The sequence below is a fragment of the Hyla sarda genome, chromosome 4 (genome assembly GCF_029499605.1).
Source record: "Hyla sarda isolate aHylSar1 chromosome 4, aHylSar1.hap1, whole genome shotgun sequence".
NCBI lineage: Eukaryota > Metazoa > Chordata > Amphibia > Anura > Hylidae > Hyla > Hyla sarda.
In genome coordinates, this window is record NC_079192.1 from 356,482,749 (window position 1) to 356,505,894 (window position 23,146).

The 23,146-nt window shown below is 43.6% G+C and overlaps 1 protein-coding gene across 1 annotated transcript in view; it reads right to left on the reverse strand.

The window, feature by feature from the left end:
- The window catches only part of DDX46 (DEAD-box helicase 46), a gene marked incomplete in the record, with an annotated part of 414,922 nt that extends 394,899 nt beyond the window's left edge, over nucleotides 1–20,023 (reverse strand). Inside the window, 4 exon segments of the mRNA XM_056516636.1 lie at nucleotides 5,254–5,350; nucleotides 6,524–6,664; nucleotides 6,796–6,981; nucleotides 19,872–20,023. Coding sequence (XP_056372611.1) covers nucleotides 5,254–5,350; nucleotides 6,524–6,664; nucleotides 6,796–6,981; nucleotides 19,872–19,888 — 441 coding nt within the window.
- Between the last annotated feature and the right edge of the window lie 3,123 nt (nucleotides 20,024–23,146).

Genomic DNA, 23,146 nt, shown 5'->3' on the forward strand with positions numbered 1-23,146 from the left:
GGCCGGCCAATAGGAGGAAGAGGCCGGGTCAGAGGCCAGGAGCTCTGTGACTGGCCCCTGCACAGCCCCAACGCGTGCACAGCGCTGATTGGTGGCTATTTCGCGCTGCTGAAGTGCTTATGCGGCTAGGTGGGCGGAGCTAACATCCGCCAGGCCGCTGAAGAATACAGCGGGACTCACTCAGTAATGGCGCCCGCCATGCACACCGAGCTCACACGCCACCTGTAGCGAGTTCCTGTGCGCCCGGGGGACGGAGCGGGCGAAGTGCCGTTGCCAGCCCACAGAGAGAAGCCTGCGGCGCGTGCACTATAAAACACACGTTTCCAATAAAGTGCCCCCTTACTGTGTACTGTGTAGAACCACTGCTCCCCCAATAATAAAAAAACAACCCTCCTGCAGGGAAGAATAAGGTATCCCAAGGCCAGCACCAGCAGGATAGGGCTAAAAAAGGGGTCTCCAGCTGTTGCAAGACCTAGGGAGAGATAGATACTCACCTATGAACTTACCTAAAGAAGTCTTCTGACTGTAGTCTTCAGTCAGCATTTTCACCTGCGGCAAGTCAAGCTCATAGCGAGGCGAACAGGAAGGTAGGGGGATCCGGACCCGTGAGGTACAACCCCAAACGCTGACCGTTGGCGAGAGGGGGTTAACAGTACATCCAAGATGCCTGCCATCTCTCGCAATGGGGAAACCGTGAACCACAGTTCCTGAGTGCCCACATGAAAACAGAAAAATAAAATTAAAAAAAATTAAAAGGAATAAAAGAACACATTCCCTAAACCTAAAAATAAAAAATATGAGACCTGGTCTGGAGAACACCAGACCAGTGTCCACCTCCATAGACACTTAGCTAAAACTGAATTGCTCAGTGTCCTGGAGGCAGGTATATCCTGCTGTGAGGAGCCGACTTTTTGGTTACCATAGTGTCAAGCCTCCTAGAGACCGCAGCATATACCCAGAGTCTGTGTCCCCCAATGGAGCAGATAGAGAAGTCAAATTTATCAACCCACGGAGGTCTGCATATGAGTCATACACAAAATCAAAGTGGAAAACCACACTACAGGCTGATCCAACTCTGATGTAATGTCCTTAAAACAAATCAAAATGACGCTCAGTAGAGTGTGTGGCCTCCATGTGCCCTAATGACCTCCCTACAACACCTGGGCATAGTCCTGATGAGGTGGCAGATGGTCTCCTGAGGGATGTCCTCCAAGACCTGGACTAAAGTGCCAACCCCTGGACAGTCTGTGGTGCAACATGGCTTTGGTGGATGGAAAGAGACATGATGTTCCAGATGTTCTCAATCCGATTCAGGTCTGAGGTCTTGCAGGAACTGCTGACACTACAGCCACATGAGGTCTAGCATCGTCTTGCATTGTCTTAGATCTAGTTGAGGAAATAGCTAAACTGACAATGAAAGGGGAAGTTATGAGAAACTTCAATCTTCCAGATATTAACCTCTTCCCGCTACATGACGTATGCATACGTCATGAGTGGGCTCCCGCGATAGAAAGCAGGGTCCCGCGCTGACCCCGTGTCATATCGCGTCGGTCCCAGCGGCCATCAACTGTCGCGCTGATGCCCAGTATTAACCCTTCAGACGCGGCGATCAAAGTTGATCGCCGTGTCTAAAGTGAAAGTAAACTTTGCCGGTCAACTCAGTAGAGCTGTTAGGGACCGCCACGATAAAATCGCGGTATCCCCAACAGCTTGCAGGACAGCTGGAGGGTCCCTACCTGCCTCCTCGCTGTCAGATCGCAGAATGACTGCTCCGTGCTTGAGATCCAGGCAGGAGCAGTCGAGCGGCAATAACACTGATCAATGCCGGCTATTGCCAGGCAGTTTTTAGTGTAGAAGATCAGTGTGTGCCATGTTATAGCCCCCTATGGGAGCTATAACCCTGCAAAAAAATAAATAAAAAATAAAGTGAAAATAAACTGTTAATAAAGATCATTTAACCCCTTCCATAATAAAAGTTTGAATCGCCCCCTTTTTCCCCCAATAAAAAATAAATAAATAAAAATGTAAACATACATATGTGCTATCGCCGCATGTGTAAATGACTGAACTATAAAAATATATAATTAATTAAACCGCACGGTCTATGGCGCACACGTAAGAAAATTCCAAAGTCCAAATTAGCATCTTTTTGGTCACTTTTTATACCATAAAAAAAGTGAATAAAAAGCAATCAAAAAGTCCAATCAAAACAAAAAAGATACCGATAAAAACGTCAGATCACGGAGCAAAAAATTAGCCCTCATACATACCCATATGCGGAAAAATAAAAAAGTTATAGGGGTCAGAAGAGGACATTTTCTGTATGTGGTTATTTTTTTCAGATGTAGGACAAAATCAAACCTGTATAAGTAGGGTATCATTTTAACCGTATGGGCCTACAGAATAAAGTTAAGGTGTCATTTTTACCGGAAAATGCACTGCATAGAAACAGAAGCCCCCAAAATTTACAAGAGTGCATTTTTTTTCCTTCAATTTTGTCGCACAAGGATTTTTTTTTCCCGTTTCACCGTGGATTTTTGGGTAAAATTACTATTGTCACAGCAAAGTAGAATTGGTGGCGCAAATAATAAGCCATAATATGGATTTTTAGGTGCAAAATTGAAAGCGTTCTGATTTTTAGAAGGTGATTAGGAAAAAATGAAAATGCAAAAACGGAATACACCCAGCGTCATTAAGGGGTTAACTGGAAAACCAAACTAGCTAGTTCTGCTAGGAGTACAGATATTCTAAACTCCCTACTGGGATTAGCTCTACAACAAGTAGTTGAGAAGCAAACACAGAAGGAGGCCATTTTAGATATAGTATTCACAAATGGGGATTGGGATCTAGTGATTTAATATAAGGGGTCACACCAAAAAAAAAAAAAAAAAAGTTTTTGATTTTAGAAAATACTTTTCAAAAATTAGATTAGTCATAAAGGAATCCCTATCAGACTGGAACAGATTACATGGAGTCCAGGAGAAATGGGACTACTGAAAAGATGCATTATTGAAGGCAACAGATAATTGCATTAGACTTGTCAGTAAAAGCAGAAAAAATGATGAGACCACTGTGGTACACAGCAGAAGTGTCCAAAATCATAAAAAAAATTCAAGTTGAGCATGGAGTAAATATAAAAAAGAAAACCTAGAGCAATTAGGATAGGGAAAACTACAAGATTAAGCAGAAAGAGGCCAAGCAAGTTATAAGAACTTCTAAAGCACAGGTAGAAGAAAAACTAGCTCCGTCTGTGATAAAAAGGGGATAAGGCATTCTTCAGCTATAAATAAAATAAAAAAAAGGAAATTAAAACAAGGAATAACTAAATTAAAAACAAAGGAAGGAAGGTATGTAGGAGAGTAAAGGGCTGGCAGACTGCCTTAAATGAATACTTCTGTTCAGCTTTTACAGAAGAAAACAAAAGAAAAGGGAATAGGGAATAAGACTAATGAATGGTTTGATGCATCTGTCTTTACAGAGGAAGAGGTTGAGTCAACTGTCTAAAGTGAAGACAAGCAAGTCACAGTGGCCTGATTGGATACACCCAAAATTATTAAAAAGAGCTTAGGGGTGAACTAGCAATACCGTTAACAGATTTATTTAACCAATCTTTGGTAAAAGGAGTCCTCACGGAAGATGGGAATTTAGCAAATGTCGTGCCCATTCACAAGAAAGGTCGCAATGAGGAATCAAGCAACTATAGGCCGTAAGTCTGACATCAATAGTGGGGAAGTTAATGGAAACCCTACTTAAGGATAGGATTGTGGAACATCTAAAATCCCATGTATTGTGAGATGAAAAACAACATGGGTATACTTCAGGGATATCATGTCAAACAAATTAATTTTTTATTGGGTGACTAATAGGGGCAGTAGACATCGCATATCTAGATTTTAGTAAGGCTTTTGACACTGTCCCACATAGAAGACTTATCAATAAACTACAGTCATTGAGCTTGGACTCCTATATTGTTGAATGGAGTGACAGAGGGTTGTAGTCAATTGAGTATATTCAGAGCAAGGTCTTGTTACCAGTGGGTTACCTCCGGGATCTGTACTGGGACCAATGTTGTTTAATATCTTCATTAGTGATATTGCAAAAGGTCTCGATGGTAAGGCATTTCTTTTTGCTGATGACAAAGATATATAACAGGGTTGATGTTCCTGGAGGGATACTTCAAATGGAATAAGGATTTAGGCAAACTAGAAGAATGGTCAGAACTCTGGCAACTGAAATTTTTATGTGGATAAGTGCAAGATAATGCACCTGGGGCATAAAAACCCTTGGGCAGAATATAGAATATTTGACAGTCTTGACCTCAACATATAAGGAAAGGGATTTAGGGGTACAATGTAATAGAGCAGTAGGGAATGCTAGCAGAATGCTTTGATGTATAGGGAGAGGTATAAGCAGTAGAAAGAGAGAAGTGCTCAGGCCGATGTACAGAACACTGGTGAGACCTCACTTCTTTGCGTATTGTGTTATTGTGTGCTGTACTGGAGGCCATATCGCCAGAAGGCTATAGATACATTGGAGTGAGTTCAGAGAAGAACTAATAAACTAGTACACGCAATGCAGGAGAATAGTTACCGGGAAAGATTAAAAGGGCCTTAACATGTATAGCTTGGAAGAAAGAGGATATGATAGAAACTTTTAAATACACAAAGGGAATCAACACAGTAAAGGAAGAGAGCATATTTAAAAGAAAAACTACCACAAGAGGACATTGTTTTAAATTAAATTAGAGAGGCAAACATTTAAAAGTAATTTTGGAAAGTACTTTACTGAGAGAGTAGTGGATGCATGGAATAGCCTTCCTGCAGAAGTGGTAACTACAAATACAGTTAAGGAGTTTAAGCATGCATGGGATAGGCATAAGGCTTTCCCATGCATGCTTACACTCCTTAACTGTTGATAGTATTCAGATTATTGGACAGACTAGATGGGCCAAATGGTTCTTATCTGCTAACAGTTCGACACACTATGGGGAGATTTATCAAAACCTGTGGAGAAGCAAGTTGCCCATAGCAACCAATCAGCTCGCTTCTTTAATTTTTCACACGCCTTGTTAAGAATGAAAGAAGCAATCTGACTGGTTTCTATGGACAACTTTGCCTCTCCACAGGTTCTGATAAATCTCCCCGTTTCAATTCTATTTTAAGCTAAGTTCGACATAAATATAAAAAGTGTACATAGGATTAAAAAAATAAAAATAAAAATATTTAGAAAATGCATTATATTACATATACTCACACTGACATCCTTTTCCTTGTCTTTATCTTCTTCTTTATCCTCTTTTTTCTTTTCCTTGAATGCCTCTGAAATGTCAGTTTTCTCTTTTGATTTTGACCTGGAAATAAAGAATTAAGTTGTCTCGATGTCCTACATGAAGTGAATCTGACACCCTGTTCACCTGCACTAAACCAGATCACCCAGCTCCCGTCTCCTTCATATTCTCTGACTGACCCACCCCGTTCATTGTTATGCTAAGGTTCTTAACTGCGGCATTCATTAGCATAATACTGAAGGGGGGCAGGATGGACAGAATATGGAGAAGGAAGGGGAGTTGGGTGAGCCAGCTCCATTGTGCAGAGCTGCGCAATACAGCTCAAGATTAGTGCCATAACTCTGGAAATACTGCCCGAGTTTTATTAAGTGGCCCCTCTTTGTAAAGCTGTTCATCAGCACTAGAACCCAGTATACTAGGTTAAGTGTGGGTAAACAGTGTCAGATTCTCTTTAAGGGTGCGTTCACATGGGGGTATTTGTCAGCGGATCCGCAGCTGCGGATCCGCTGACAAAGGCCCCTAAAGTGCTGCCCTCTTTGTGCCTGCTAATAGCGGCAATCCGCCGCTACCAGCAGACACACTGTGATGTGCGAGTCGCAGTATATCCGCACATCGCGGCCGCTCCCCCGGCTCCCTGAGCTACACAAAGAGCGGCCGCAATGTGTGCGACTACACTGCAGGGTAACTCGCACATCGCAGTGTGTCTGCTGGTAGCGGCGGATTGCCGCTATTAGCAGGCACAAGGAGGGCAGCACTTTAGGGCCTTTGTCAGCGGATCCGCAGCTGCGGATCCGCTGACAAATACGCCCGTGTGAACGCACCCTAAGGCATATAGTCAAAGAGGGGTAACCTTGTTCTGTAAGCCAGAATGGAGAACTGCTCTGTAGGAGAGGCTGCCATTCTGGTGGAATCTGTCCTGTCATGAATTAAATGATTATTCATCTAAATGGCCATCAGGTTATTTGACAAGCTCACATCTGTCAGATTCGCACATCAAACCTGTAGATATTTTTGTTTCTTAACAATGACAGACTCCATGATAAAAATACAACAGAAGCATTATAGTCACTAAGTTCAGTCAGTCAACTCTTGTACTCTTCATGAGTAATTCAAGCACTGCAGTCATTTCTTTCAAAAGCGCCAAAGCATTAAATACTAAACTGGTTGTAACTACAGATAATAGATAAATGCAAATAAGGAATAAGGGGAACTTAAGTCAGTAAGGGCATAGGTTACCTTTTTTCTCCCTTTTTAATTTTGCTAGGACTGGAAGAACGAGAACGTCTACTGCGGCTTTTGCTTCTTGATCTTCTTCGCTCCCTACTGCGGGATCTTCTCCTCTCCCGGCTTCGCTCTCTCTCTCTGCTTGGCCGACGGCTGTGAAAAAAAAAAAGAATCTGCAGTAACACTATATTTTGCCATTAAGAGTGGAGCAGCAATACAACTGCAAAAAGGAAATCAACAAATAAACAATGGTGAGCTAATAAAAACCCATCAGAGACACTTACATTGGACGTTTCCTGTCCCTGGAGCGTGATCTTCTGCGGTCTCTGCTACGTGACCTCTCTCTCCTTCTATCTCTGTCTCGACTCCTTGATCGGCGCTCATCTCTTTTAGTCCTCTTGTCAGGCGGGGAGCGACTTTTGGACCTGCTCCCAGAGCGGCCACGTGATGATGACCGTTTTCTGTAATGTCTAGATAAAGAAAGCCATAGCAGATAAAATATGTAAGTACATACAGTAAAACAAGTCAGACACCACACGAAGTAGAGCTGGGCGGTATGACCAAATGGGTATCACGGTATTTTTTAACTTATGGTGGTTCCCACGGTATTTCTTTCACCCCCCAAATCATGTTACCCGCCAGCGCTGTTCTGCTCCCCCCCCCCCCCCCATTGAGAGCACTGCCCTCATCCTCTTTGTTGCGGCCGCTGGAACTCTATACTGCCATAAAGCATAGAGTTCCAGCCGCAACAAAGAGGAGGAGGGCCGTGCTTGCGGGTGACATGTGAGTAGTACCCCGCTGGGCTAGTAATTAATTTGGGGGGGGTGGAGCAGAACAGCACTGGCGGGTAACATACGATTAGTTCCCCGATGTGGGGACAGCGCTGGGCTGGGCTGATAATTCATTCCCAAGGGGGAGGGGCCCAACCGGTATTGTGGTATGAGAAAAATTCATATCGTGAAGCCCAAAAATTTCGGTATTCGGTATGAACCGGTATACCGCCCAGCCCTAAACATGAAGCGGCGGCTAACACGCCCCCTCAATACAACTCTATGGCAGAGAAGGAGCGCTGCCTTCTGCAATCTCTGGCTCTGCAATAGCGCTGTATTGAGGGGGCGTGCCGGGCGCCACTTTGTGCGGAGGTTGACACCCACTATCTGGCCAGCGAGCTGGGGCCCCATACAAAAGATTGCGGGGGCGCCAGCGGTCAGACCCCCCCTGCGATCTGAAAATTATCCCCTATCCTTAGGATAGGGGATATGTTTTTCGGCACTGGACTACTCGTTTAAAGTGAAGTGCTGAGGCACTATAGCAACTCCGCCATGCCTTCCTGAAGCTTCAACCTGAAATAAAAATCTTATTTTATAATTTCTCCAAAGGCCAGGAACTTTATTAAAACGTAATCTTAATGTTATTGCATCATCTTTCAGTCCATGTCATAGCGTGCAGAATCACTTTCAGTATAGTAAGGCTAGAAACCACATTCGCCACCTTTTAGTTTATGTTTGCCTTATACATCAGGAAATCTCCCAATGCATGTAAAAAAAGAGACACCATCTGACAAAGGCCAAAGGGGGTGTTTGTCACATGAAGGCAAACACAAGTCTTTATCAATATTAAATATCTCTCTCTCGACATGCACATATTTATTATACACATACATACACACACTAATACACGTACGTTTTTGAAACTGTTGCGCATATGCAAAGTAAAAACCGTATACGGTTTCCCGTATGGAACCATATACATGTGCATTTCCCATTGACGTCCATGTTAAAAACAAAACATATGCGGTTGCAGTACGGTTTTTAAACCGGAGTCAAAACCATGGTTGACCGCGATTTTGTCTCCGGTTTAACCCCTTAAGGATCAAGGACGTACTGGTACGTCCTTGGTCCTGCTCCCGTGATATCACAGCGGGCCCGGCATCAAAGTGAAGCCGGGACCCGCCGCTAATAGCGCGCAGTGCCGATCGTGGCGCTGCACGCTATTAACCCTTTAGCCGCGCGCTCAGAGCTGAGCCGCGCGGCTAAAACCGAAAGTGAAAGCTGCCAGATAACTCAGTGGGCTGTTCGGGATAGCCGCGGCGAAATCGCGGCATCCCGAACAGCTTACAGGACAGCGGGAGGGCCCCTACCTGTCTCCTCGCTGGCCGATCGCCGAATGACTGCTCAGTGCCTGAGATCCAGGCATGAGCAGTCATGCGGCAGAATCGTCGATCACTGGTTTCCCATGAGAAACCAGTGATCAATGATGAAGATCAGTGTGTGCAGTGATATAGCCCCCTATGGGAACTATAACACTGCAAAAAAAAAAAAAGTGGAAAAAAAAAAGTGAATGAATATCATTTAACTACTCCCCTATTTAAAGTTTGAAAAGTTTTTCCCATTAAAAAAAAAAAAAAAAAAAAAAAAAAAAAAATAAAACAGTGTCAATAAAAATAAACATATGGTATCACCGCGTGCGGAAATGTCCGAATTATAAAAATATATCATTAATTAAACCGCACGGTCAATGGCGTGCGCGCAAAAAAATTCCAAAGTCCAAAATAGTGCATTTTTGGTCACTTTTTATATCATTATCAATAAGTCCTATCAATGCAAAAATGGTACCGTTAAAAACTTCAGATCACGGAGCAAAAAATGAGCCCCCATACATGGAAAAATAAAAAAGTTATAGGGGTCAGAAGATGACAATTTTAAACATATACATTTTCCTGCATGTAGTTATGATTTTTTCCAGAAGTACGACAAAATCAAACCTATATAAGTAGGGTATCATTTTAATCGCATGGACCTAGAGAATAAAGATAAGGTGTAATTTTTACCGAAAAATGTACACGTAGAAACAGAAGCCCTCAAAATTTACAAAACGTCTTATTTTTTTTCAATTTTGTCGCACAATCATTTTTTTTTTCCGCTTCACCGTAGATTTTTGGGCAAAATAACTGACGTCATTACAAAGTAGAATTGGTGGCTCAAAAAATAAGCCATCATATGGATTTTTAAGTGCAAAATTTCAAGAGTTATGATTTTTTAAAGGCAAGGAGCAAAAAACGAAAAAGCAAAACCGGAAAAACCCCCGGTCCTTAAGGGGTTAAAAACAACACTGCAACGGCATATTTTTTTGTTTTGTTTTCTTAAACATGGACGTCAATGGGAAACGCACACGTATACGGTTCCATACGGGAAACTGTATACGTTTACTTAGCACATGCAAATTGGCTTCCTAAAGTCACCACCCAACACCCCTCCCATTATAAAAATTTTTTTTTTTTTTTTTTTTTTTTTATCTTTTTTATTAAAATGGACGGAACTGTATGCACTTTTAAAAACAGTGTACGGTTTAACGCATAGGGATGTAAGAAAAAATCGATTCTCGCGATAATCGCGATTTTTCATTTGCCGATACAGAATCGATTCAAAATATTTTTGAATCGATTCTTTTAGGGATGTGAAATTTTTATCTGCGGACGCCCGTATCGTACCTGCCAACGAGCCCCCGGAGCTCCGGTACAGGTGTTCGGTCCCCGGGCTGTATTCTTCTTACTTCCTGTTAGTCCGGCACGTCACATGGAGCTTCAGCCTATCACCAGCGGAGGCGGGACATCGCTGCGGCTGGTGATAGGCTGAAGCTCCATGTGACGTGCCGGACTAACAGGAAGTAAGAAGAATACAGCCGGGGACCCAACACCTGTACCGGAGCTCCGCGGGCTCGTTGGCAGGTAAGATAAAGTGCGTTTTATTTTATTTTGCAGCCCGGACGGGATAACATGAGAAAAGTGTGCACCGGAGTACTAGATCGCCGCTGTCAAAGCTGACAGCGGCGTCTATTGGGATCTATGAATGCTCCCAGGTGGGCGATATATCGGGATATATCGCGATGTATCGTCACCTAGACGGTATCGCGATATATCGAATCGCCACACTGGTATCGCGATTCGAATCGAATCGCCAAATTCTTGGCGATTCACACCCCTATTAACGCATATGGTTTACTTTTTCCCATACTGTTCAGTTTTTTGCCATACGCTTTTCTTTAGAAAGACTGATATGGTTCACGTCATGTTTTTGCCATACTGTTTTCAGCCTTACTGAATGTCATGTTGAATACTTTGAGGGGTGCAGTTTTTATAATGGGGTCATTTCTAAGGCTGGGTTCACATGATCTTGTTTTCCCATATGGGAGCGCAGGGGGGGGAGCTAAAAACGTGCGCTCCCGTATCCCTGTGTATGTGGTCTCGTATGCATTTAATTTCAATGAGCCGACCGGAGTGAACCGGTCGGCTCATTTTACCCTGTATGCGGTATTCTACCGTACCTAAAACCGTAGTCAAACACGGTTTTAGGTCCGGTAGAAAACCGAATACAGGGAAAATTGAGCTGACCGGTTCACTCCGGTCAGCTCATTGAAATGAATTACATACGGGAACGCATACACAGGGATACATGAGAGCCAATTTTTAACTCCTCCCTACCGTATGTGCTCCCGTATGGGGAAAAACGTGATATGAACCCAACCTAATATGAAGATCCCTCGAATCCACTTCAGAACTGAACTAGTCCCTTAAAAATTCCGATTTTGAAAAGGTTGTAAAAAATTTGAGAATTGCTGCTCAACTTTGCAGCCCTCTGATGTCTTCCAAAAGTATTAACATGTCAACTTTATGATGCAAACATAAACTGGACATTGTATATGTGAATCAATATATAATTTGGGATGTCTATTTTCCTTATAAGCAGGGAGTTTACCACTAACATGAAGTAGAATATGTCACGAAAAAAAAAAACTATCTCGGAACCAGAAAAGAAAAGCATCCCAGAGTTATTAATGCTTAAAGTGACAGTGGTCAGATTTGCAAAAAAGGGGTGAGTCCTTAAGGGGTTAAATGTTCTGAACCTCTTCAGGGTGCCGGGCATATGCATACGTCCTGCACCCCGAGTCCTTACGTGGGGCGTATGCATACGCCCGTGGGAATTCCGGTCCCCACCGCTAGCCGGTTGGGGACCTGACTGGGATGCCTGCTGAAATCAGCCCCCCCCCCACCCCCCAAGGTCGGCAATCGCAGATAATCACATGTCAATTCAGACACGCGATTTTCTGCTATTCCGGGCTGATCGGGTCTCTGGTGACCCGATCACCCGGAAAATAGGGATGATCGGAGCCGTCAGCCCCGATCATCCTTAGGGCTTTTTTTTCTATTGTCTCTTGTGAAAGTGAAAAATTTAGGGTAACACCAGCATTTTAGTTTTCCCTCATTTTCCCATCCAACTTAAACGAAAATTCGTCAAACTCCTGTGGGGTGTTACAGCTCACTATGACCCTTGTTACGTTCCATCAGTATTTTTTTGCGTTTATGTCAGAACCGTTGTAAAATCATCCACCCCTATGCAAATCACCAATTTAGGCCTCAAATGTACATGGTGCACTCTCACTCCTGAGCCTTGTTGTGTGTCCACAGAGCATTTTACGCCCACATATGGGGTATTTCCGTACTCAGGAGAAATTGATGTACACATTTTGGGGGCCTTTTTTTCCCCCTTTTACCTCTTGTGAAAATAAAAAGTATGGGTACGAGTAAAAAGCCTATGTTTATTTTTACACTAACAGGCTGGTGTAGACCCCAACTTTTCCTTTTCATAAAGGGTAAAAGGAGAAAAAGCCCCCAAAGTTTGTAACGCAATTGCTCCCAAGTACGGAAATATCCCATATGTGGCCCTAAACTGTTTCCATGAAATACGACAGGGCACCAAAGTGAGAGCACCATGCGCATCTGAGGACTAAATTAGGGATTGCATAAGGGTGGACCATAGGGGTATTCTACACCAGTTATTCCCAAACAGGGTGCCTTCAGCTGTTGCTAAACTCTCAGCATGCCTGGACAGTCAGTGGCTGTCCGGAAATGCTGGGAGTTGTTGTTTTGCAACAGCTGGAGGCTCCGTTTTGGAAACACTGCCGTATGATATGTACATCTTTATTGGGGGGGGGGGGGGGGGGGGGGGAAGTGTAATGAGGTGTATATGAAGTGCTTTATCCCTTATTATTTGTTAGTGTAGCGTTTTTAGGGTACATTGACACTGGCGGGGGTTTACGGCGAGTTTCCCGCTAGGAGTTTGCACTGGGGCGGAAAGTTTACCGCAGCTCAAACTCGAGGCAGGAAACTCACTGTAAACGCACGCGTGTTTATGTGCCCTGTGCATTTACATCAGGGGAGCAAACTTCCAGCTGTTGCAAATCTACAACTCCCAGCATGTACTGATCGCCGAAGGGCATGCTGGGAGATGTAGTTATGCAATAGCTGGAGGTACACAACTACAACTCCCAGCATGCCAAGACAGCTGTTTGGGCATGCTGGGATTTGCAGTTTTGCAACATCTGGAGGGCTACAGTTTAGGGACCACTATATAGTGGTCTCAAACTGTAGCCCTCCTGCTGTTGCAAAACTACATATTCCAGCATGCCCAAACAGCTGTGTGGGCATGCTGGGAGTTGTAGTTTTGCAACATTTGGAGGGCTACAGTTAGAGACTACTGTATAGTGGTCTCAAACTGTACCCTCCAGATGTTGCTAGGCAACTCACCGGCTTCCGTGTGATCCAGCCGCATGACATCGCCGCCCGCCGATCTCCATCGCCCACCTGGATGGGTAAGTGGATCTTCGGCGCTGGTCCTCTGTTGTTTCCCAGTCCTGCCCCGCCTATTGTGGGTGGGCAGGACGGGGAAAACGAAAGTTAACCCCCCCCCCCCGATCTGCTATTGGTTGTCGCTTCTGGCGGCCAATAGCAGGGATAGGAGGGGTGGCACCCCTGCCACCTCACTCCTATCCCTTCAGTGGGATCGTGGTTGTCTTAGACAACCGCGATTTCCCTTATATTCCGGGTCACCATAGACCCGGAATCGAGCAAATCGCAAGTGTGAATTCACTTCCGATTTGCCGCGATTGCAGACATGGGGGGGGGGTCTGATTTCAGCAGGCATCCCGGTCCGAACCCCGCGAGCCGGAATTCTCCATGACGTACACCTACGTCATTGGTCCTTAAGTACCAGGGTTTCATGATGTAGGCGTACGTCAAGGGTCCTTAAGTTTTTTTTTTTTTGTTTTTTTTTCCAGTTTTGCACTCTCATTTTTCCCTCCTTACCTTTAAAAAATCATAACAATTTTGCACCTAAAATTCCATATGATGGCTCATTTTTTGCGCCACCAATTCTACTTTGTAATGACATCACATATTTTACCCAAAAATCTACAACGAAATGGAGAAAAAAAAAAAAAAAAAAACATTTTGTAATTTTTGGGGCTTCTGACCCCTATAACTTATTTTTCCGCGTACTGGGCAGTATCGGGGCTCATTTTTTGCATGCTGCGATAACACGTTTATTTTTATTTGCTGTTTTTTTGTTTTTAAATGGGCAAAGGTGGGGCGATTCTTACTTTTATTAGGGAAGGAGTTAAATGATCTTTGTAAAAAAAAAAAAATTTCACCTTTTTTTCCCCCCAATGTTATAGCCCCCATAGGGAGCTAGAACACTGCATACACCAGGGATGTGGAATTCCTATCGCCCGATGCCCGGGACTAGCAGTTTTGGGCGCCGGGCAGGTAAATTTGTCCGGCCCTTAGCCCGGCTTCGGGCAAGCAGGGCCGGACCTGACAAGTGCGGCGGTGATCTGCAGTCTGTATGGAGCGGGCTGCCGACTCCTGCCCGCTCCATACTCTGCAGCCTGTGTCCTCCGAAGCAGAGCAGGGGAGATGAGAAACTGTGTATACACAGTATTTGTCTTCTCTCCCCTGCTCTGCAGACGTGCGGGGGGGGGGGGGGGGGGGGAAGAGATGAGGGGGCGTGGCTTCTTGCTCCCCATGCAGACCTGCGTCCTCTGCCTTCACTCCACCCAGCTGTAGCTTCGGAGAGCTGAGGGGAGGAGGCACGTCTGCACGGGGAGATGCATGCGGCGCTCACAGGGGAGTATGGAGCGGGCTCGGGACTCCTGCCCGCTCCATACTCTGCAGCCCCGGGCCGCCGCTAATAGCCAGCATGCGGCGATCGCCGCGGCTGGCTATTAACCCTCTAGATCGCCGCTGTCAAAGCTGACAACGGCGTCTAAAGGGACATGTGAATGCTCCCTGGTGGGCTAGTGGGGTGGATCGCCCCCCCGCAGCGCGATTGCAGGGGGGGGCGATCCACTATGGAGGTAGCCGGAGGGCTTACCTCTGTTCCCTGCTGTCCCACTCTGTCATTGATAGAGCCTGGCTGGACTAGGCTCTATCAATGGATAACAGAGCACACAGATTAATAGAGTTCAATAGAACTCTATTCATCTGTCTGAGGAATCTAATGATTCCTCCTAGAAGTGTAATAAAGTGTAAAAAAAAATTAAATAAAAATAAGTTTTAGTAAAAGTTTGAAAGACACATTAACCTAGTGGTCTTCTGGCATGCTGGGAATTGTAGTTTTGTAACATCTGGAGGGGCACAGTTTGAAGACCGCTGCATTAACCCCTTCCATGTTAAAAGTTCAAATCACCCCCTTTTCCTATATAAAAACATGCAAACATAATAAAAATAAACATATTTGGTATCACTTTGTGCGTAATTGTACAACCTATTAAAATATAACGTTATGTATCCCGTACGGTAAATGTAAAAAAATACCAAACCACAGATTTGCAATTTTTATAATATCCCAGAAAAAAAAGTTAAAAAGCGATTAAAAAGTCAGATCAATACCAAAATGGTACCGATACAAAAAACAGATTATGGCGCAAAAAAATGAGCCCTCATACAGCCTGGTTTGTGGAAAAAAATAAAGCTACAGGGGTTAAAAAATGGCAATTAAAAAAAATTAGAAAAAAAGTTAAGAATTAGTAAAACATGACGTAAACGATACAAATCTGGTATTGCTGTAATCAGGTGGCCTAAAGTATAAATCCAACATGTTACCTCAACCACAAGGCGCAGAAAAGAAAACCACCAAATCTGCTAAATTATCTTTTCCTATTTCAATTTCACTTCCCTAAATATATAATTTTTTTTTTGGTTCAGAGAATGTTATTGAAAAATTAAAAGGTATCATAGTAGGTAGTTATGGCTATTATAGGGAGGAGGAGGAAAAAAAGAGCGTAAAAGCGAAAATTGGCCCGGACAAGTGAATCGTCATGAGGGACAAGTAGATTTTGCTCCATTTTAGTCCCGTGGACAAGTAGTTTTTTTTAATAAAATTTCCACACCCCTGTACACTGATCATTGTTATCCCATAGGATAACATTGATCAATGACTGACACTTGACCGCTCATGCCTGTATCTCAGGCACTGAGCAGTCATTCGGCGATCGGACACGCAGGAGGCAGGTAGGGATCCTCATGGTGTCCTGCAAGCTGTTTGGGACACCGCGATTTCACGGCGGCGGCCCCGAACAGCTGACTGAGCTTGTCAGGTGTTTACTTTCACTTTAGATGAGGCAATCAACTTTAAATGCCGCATCTAAACAGTTAATAGCACACGGCACCGCGATCAATGCCATGCGCTATCAGCCACGGGTCCAGGCCATTGTTAGAGGCCAGGCCCGACCTGCGTTATAGAAAGGGAGCGGACTCAGGGCGTACAGGTACGCTCTGCATCCTTAACGGGTTAAAAATCTTAATCCTTCAAGTGTACCTGTTATCTACATTATATTTAAAAAAATTGTCGACAACATTATATTTATATTTGTAATATACATTGGTTAAAAAATGTTTTTATAATTTTGGGTGAAACTGCACGTGAGTCTCTGAGAGGAGTTTAAAGGACAATGTAGTGGTACACTACTATATATCCATGCCTCAAAAAACAAAATAAACTCATACATACCTTCCTATGAGCCCCCGTTGGTCCGGCAGAGGCCTCTCGGTCCAGCAATGCTGACATCATTCCACTTCCTGGAGACTGGGACGCCGCAGAGCCATCGGAGTGTTACAGGCCGTAGCGATGTCCCGCCCCAGTCAGTGATAGGCTGAGCCCACAGTCATGTAAGGAGCTCTGGACGGCTTCTTACATGACAGTGGACATCGCTACGGCCGGTGATACGCCGACGGCTCTGCGGCATCCCAGTCCCCAGGAAGTGGAATGACGTCAGCACTGCCAGACCATAGGCCTGTGCCGGACCAACGGGGGCTCAAAGGAAGGTATGTATGAGTTTATTTTTGAGGCCCAGGCATATAGAAAAGTGTACCACTACAGTTGTCCTTTAATTACAGGAAGTGAGGGCAGAACAAGCAGGGCTCTATGCAAGCTCCTGGCTTGTCAATCATCCTCCTGTGTGAGCCCATAGCATGTCAGAGAGCCTCAGTGTACAGAGCCCTGCTCATCCACCCTCACTTCCTGTATTTGGACTTCTCAGAGACACACAGGCAATAGCTGCAGGGACAAAATGATACATATTTTTTAACCAATGTATATTACAAATATACATATAATGGTATTCTCTACATTATATGAAAAGTATTTGTTTAACCCCTTAAGGACGCAGGACGTAAATGTACGTCCTGGTGCAGTGGTACTTAACGCATTTACGTCCTGTGCATAACCTCGGGCATCGGAGCGATGCCCGTGTCATGCGCGGCTGATCCCGGCTGCTGATCGCAGCCAGGGACCCGCCGGCAATGGCAGACGCCCGTGATCTCGCGGGCGTCCGCCATTAACCCCTCAGGTGCTGGGATGAATACAGATCCCGGCATCTGCGGCAGTGCGCGATTTCAATGAATGATCGGATCGCCCGCAGCGCTGCTGCAGGGATCCGATCATTCAGAACGCCGCACGGAGGCCCCCTCACCTTCCTCCTTCCGGCTCCCGGCGTCTTCTGCTCTGGTCTGAGATTGAGCAGACCAGAACAGAAGATGACCGATAACACTGATCTGTTCTATGTCCAATACATAGAACAGATCAGTATTAGCAATCATGGTATTGCTATGAATAGTCCCCTATGGGGACTATTCAAGTGTAAAAAAAAATTTTAAAGGTTAAAAAAAAAAGTGAAAAATCCCCTCCCCCAATAAAAAAGTAAAACGTCCGTTTTTTTCCTATTTTACCCCCAAAAAGTGTAAAAAATAAATTTAATAGACATATTTGGTATCGCCGCGTGCGTAAATGTTCGAACTATTAAAATAAAATGTTTAAGATCCCGTATGGTGAACGGCGTGAACGTAAAAAAAAAAAAAAAAAAAAAAAAGGCCAAAATTGCTACTTTTTTAATAAAAATAAAATTATAAAAAATGTATTAAAAGTTTTTTATATGCAAATGAGGTATCAAAAAAAAAGTACAGATCATGGCGCAAAAAATGAGCCCTCATACGGAAGAATAAAAAAAGTTAGAGGTCATCAAAATAAAGGGATTATAAACGTACTAATTTGGTTAAAAAGTTTGTGATTTTTTTTAGCACAACAATAATAGAAAAGTATGTAATAATGGGTATCATTTTAATCGTATTGACCCTCAGAATAAAGAACATACGTAATTTTTACTGTAAATTGTACGGCAGGAAAACGAAACCTTCCAAAATTAGCAAAATTTGCGTTTTTCTTTTTAATTTCCCCACAAAAATAGTGTTTTTTGGTTGCGCCATACATTTTATGATATAATGAGTTATGTCATTACAAAGGACAACTGGTCGTGCACAAAACAAGCCCTCATACTAGTCTGTGGATGAAAATATAAAAGAGTTATGATTTTTAGAAGGCGAGGAGGAAAAAATGAAAACGTAAAAATTAAAGAGTCCTTAAGGCCAAAATGGGCTGAGTCCTTAAGGGGTTAAAGGAGTACTATGATAAGCAAATATCACCATAGAATAGGGTTCGTAAATACCATTAAATAGAGGTGTGATCTCCAGGATCGGTCCAGCGGTTCTCCCGCTACAGCCCCCGGTAATTTTGCATACTTACGGGTACTGTACGTCTGAAACTGACGTCATAATTGACGTTACCCATCATTCCTACCGCATATGATTCCGGCCACAAGCCCTCCCTCAGTCTTTCTCCCCACCCCTAATATTCTTCACAATGCTCCTCACTGCTTCGTAATTGCCTCCCCCTGTCTCTAGCCACCACCCAGAGCCACTACGCCATCTCCTCCCCCCCTGCGTCCTCCAATCATGCTGAGATCGCACTGCATATTGGCGTAGGTTGCTTTGTGAATATAACAGATTGTTACGGCGGCGTAACTATCTGTTATATTACTGGTGGAACAAGATCACATGTCCGGTCCTTGTATGCTGGCGAGTGCGCGCGACTCGCCAGATGATAGAAGGGAGGTTAGAAAGGCGTTTACTCAGCCCAGCGAATGCCGGCTGAGTAAGCGAACAGCATTATGGACGCACTGTCTAGGGAGGGCTAACAGAGGGGAGGAACGGAGAAACGATGAAGTTTCGTTCCAGACATGGCCGCTGACACGCACATACTGAGGAACGACAGTCATAATGCTGTGAGGGAGGCTGCACTTCCGGATTCGCTGTAAAACAATGATGCGTACACAGAAGGCAATGGAGGTAATTGGGAGTATTATATAACTTTGTAAATCAGCGCTAATGGTGTTAAAAAGATTTAATTTAGAGTACTCCTTTAAGACAGGTACACTTTCATTACTTAGCTGCTGTATGCTCTTGAGGAAGTTGTTTTTTTTCTTTCCTGCCTGACCACAGAGCTCTCTGCTGACACCTCAGTCTGTTAGGAACTGTCTAGAGAGGGAGAGGTTTGCTATAGGGATTTGCTCCTACTCTGGACAGTTCCTTACATCGACAGAGAAGTAATTTACAAATCTGTTAACTTTGACACCAGTTGATTTTAGAAAGTGTTTTCTACCGGAGTACCCCTTTAAAGGGGTTTAAGGACACAGCCCATTTTTGACCTTACACCAATCGTACCAATTTCTGACACTGGTAGCCAGCCAACATTTCTCACATAACCATAATCAAGTTTATAGGTTGCTCTCTCCTATATACTTACATGGTCACTAAGAACATAAAGAAAACCAATGTTCTTGTATTTTCCCAGGGTCCTAAATGCCAACCCTATTTAAAAGGGCTGTCCACGAGTGCAGGATAATTGTTAGTGCTGCATGTTAAGAAAGCCTAGCTGAAATGAATCAATTGTCTAATGACAGCTTGTCCGGACATGCTAGGACTTGTACTTGAGAAACACTGTTCTAATGTGATATCAAACATTTCACCAACGTCGGCTGTATAAGATAACCGTTCCGAGCCGCATGTTGTCAGCAGGAACGCCTGACTCCATAGTAGCTTCCAGCACTATCCTTCCATCAGAGTTCAATCCTACGTGACGCACTTATGCTGCCTGAATTGATACCAGCCAGTCGTATCCAGCCACACACTCACCTAGACTCCCGGCCCATGGTTCCGCAAAGCTCAGTACCACGTCCTTTCGTCTTCTCCAACTCCCGCCTATCAGTCGCAACAACCACCCCTCACTTAGCAAACCAAGCAGGACACTTATAGAGAAAAAGCCGTTGTCTCCAGACTTCCTTTGAGTCATTAGCTACACCTAGTGGCCGGAGGACATAACGCCCCGAGAATCTGTTCAACAAAAAACACTGGAAAGTTCAAAGTAAAATGTATACTGTATTGTTTTTTGAATGGGCCAATTGAGCAAAAGTAAATGTAAAAATCTTTTTCGAAAATCACAGGCATGGGCAACGCACGTTTTTTTTTATTTTTTATTTTTTATTTTTTTTAAACGGCACATCCAGATATTAGCTGGGAGTCAAAAATCTAGATATATATATATATATATATATAAAACTCAACGTGTGTGTGTGTCTAAAGATATTAACATGAAACTTGGCACACATGTTACTTATATGTCAACAACAAACATAGGATAGGTGATTTAACCCTTACTCACCCCCATTTGCCAGGGGCGGGGCTTATGTTTAAAGTCCCATACAAGTCAATGGGAAATATATGTTACTGTATAACTTCCAAACGGCTGGAGATATTTCGACAATACTTGGTCACATGTTACTTATAAGTCAACTAAAAATATAGGATAGTTAATTTAACCCTTAACTATCCCCATTTGTGAGGGGCGGGGTTTTTGTTTAAACTCCCATGCAAATCAATGGGAAATGTATGTTCTCACATAACTTCTGTACAGCTGGAGATATTTCAATACCTGGTACACATATTATGGGTCAGGATAGGAGGTCAAGATAGGAGGGCGGGATATGAGGACGGGATAGGAGGTCGAGATAGGAGGACAGGATAGGAGGACAGGATAGGAGGTTGAGATAGGAGGACAGGATAGAAGGACAGGATAGGAGATCAAGATAGGAGGTCGAGATAGGAGGTCGGGATAGGAGGACGGGATAGGAGGTCAAGATAGGAGGATGGGATAGGAGGTCGGGATAGGAGGTCGGGATAGGAGCTCGAGATAGGAGGAGGGGATATGAGGTTGGGATATGACAACAATATATGGGGATGGGATTTGAAGTCAAAAGCTTCCTCCTTTGTTGATTTTCCTCCCCAACAAGAATGAGGAAGGAAAAACCGGGCAACGCCAGGTATCCAGCTAGTATATATATATATATATATATATATATATATATATATATATATAAAATGCCTATGAAGCTTTTTTGTTTGTGGATTTTTTTTTGAGCCAGTAACTGCCTTTCCACAAACCAGCATGTTCTAGCTATGGCATCTTTTCTCCTACTGAGGCTGCTTTCACACTATAAAATTCATCCGTTTTAAAGATCCTTCTGATGTTCTGTCATGAAAACCCTGCAAATCAGCCATTAAACGGTCGTTAGAAAATCCCATTATAGTCTATGGGATTTTTACATTATCCGTTTTAATCCGTTATAGTCCGTTATTAATAACTGATGTTATTTTGTGATGGGAGAACGAACGGAAGAAATAGTGCATGCACTATTTCTTCCGTTCCTACCTTCCGTCACAAAATAATGTCCGTTATTAATAACAGACTAAAACGGATTAAAACGGATAATGTAAAAATCCCATAGACTATAATGGGATTTTCTAACGTCCGTTTAACAGCCAATTTGCAGGGTTTTCATGACAGAACATCAGACGGATCTTTAAATCGGATGCATTTTATAGTGTGAAAGCAGCCTAAGGCTACTTTCACACTGCCACTGTGCCCCGTCCGAAAACGGCCATTAAGTTATTTTTCTTTTTTTCTTTTTTGCCTTTAACGCCCGTTATTGGGACGGGGCACAATGGGCAACAACGGGTCCAGATGGATCCCATTGACTATAAAAGAGTTCGTTGGGCGCCATTGTTTTTGTGGTGGGAGAAAAAGCACAATTTTTTCTCCCGCTATTCTCCCCTCCTCCCCGCTGCCTGCTGGGTCACAACAGAAGTGTGAAAGAGGCCTTTGTGGCATTTAGTCTCTCATAGACCTCTATAGGTTAAAAAAAAAAAAAACACATGGGGGATATTTATCAAAGGATTTAGACTTGTTTTTCCTGTCTAAAATTGTCGCACAGAAAGTCGCAGTCTAAATATGTGCGACTTTTTCACGACTTTTGCTTTATAGGATTTTTAGAACATGATGCATTCTAGTCTATTTTAGATGAAAAATGCATTGGTGCTGAATTTATCAAAAGCGATTTTTCAGCGACAAGTCGCATCGGCCGAAAGTATGCTGAAATGTCAGACCATGCTTGAGCTGGTTTAAATACAGTCTAAAGCATAGATCCCGAAGTCTGTGTGCAGAATTTATCAAGAGTCGAGCGACTTTTGATAAATTAGGAGCACAATAGACCAGCCTAATGCTCTTTAGTTTGGTATATATTGATGCGGGACATAGACAGCTTTGATAAATCTCACCCATGGAGCGGAATTTATCAAGCTGTTTAGAAAGCTTTTTTTGTCAAAATTTGTCACACGAAAAGTTGCAGGTTGGCCCTGTGAGGCTTTTCCTGCAACATTCTATTTAGACTGTTTGATTTATATGACCATCCGATTTAGAGCACTTTGTGCGGTGTGTGGTCACTAATCTATCATGTACTGTACTTTTCTGTAAAAAGTAGCAAAAAAGTTGCACGGGTCAGATTTAGAATAAATGTTCATGGCAAGTTAAACCTGCCCTATACCACTCTATGCGACAATTCTATTAAGGTCCATGCAACTTTTTATATAATTGTCGCATTGGCCCACCACTGCTTTGCAACATTTATTCAGAGAAGTTCAGCAGGTGTTCAACTTTGTTTGCTCTAAACTGAACAAAATGCAAGTTCAATTTTGATAAATGCCCCTTATATAATCTCATTTCTGACCGACCAATAGCAGAGATAGGAGGGGTGGCACCCCTGCCAACTCACTCCTAACACTTCAGGGTGATCAAAGCTGTCTTGGCCAGCCCAGAACACCCTTATTTACCGGTGCATTGCCATAGAATGAGATTTGCCATAGAATGAGATGGTCCGCCTCCATCACATCCTATTGGCTCTCTCTTGTCACGTGACATATTTAAACGTCACGGATCGATGCGCACAGCAGTGTCAGTTTGGCTATCACAGGGAGAGGATCTCCTCACCCTGTGATAGCTGAAGTTGCACGGAGCTCTCATGGCCTCTGTGGCCCGACAGAAGTTCACACATGTACGCAGCTCATACGGCTGCCTC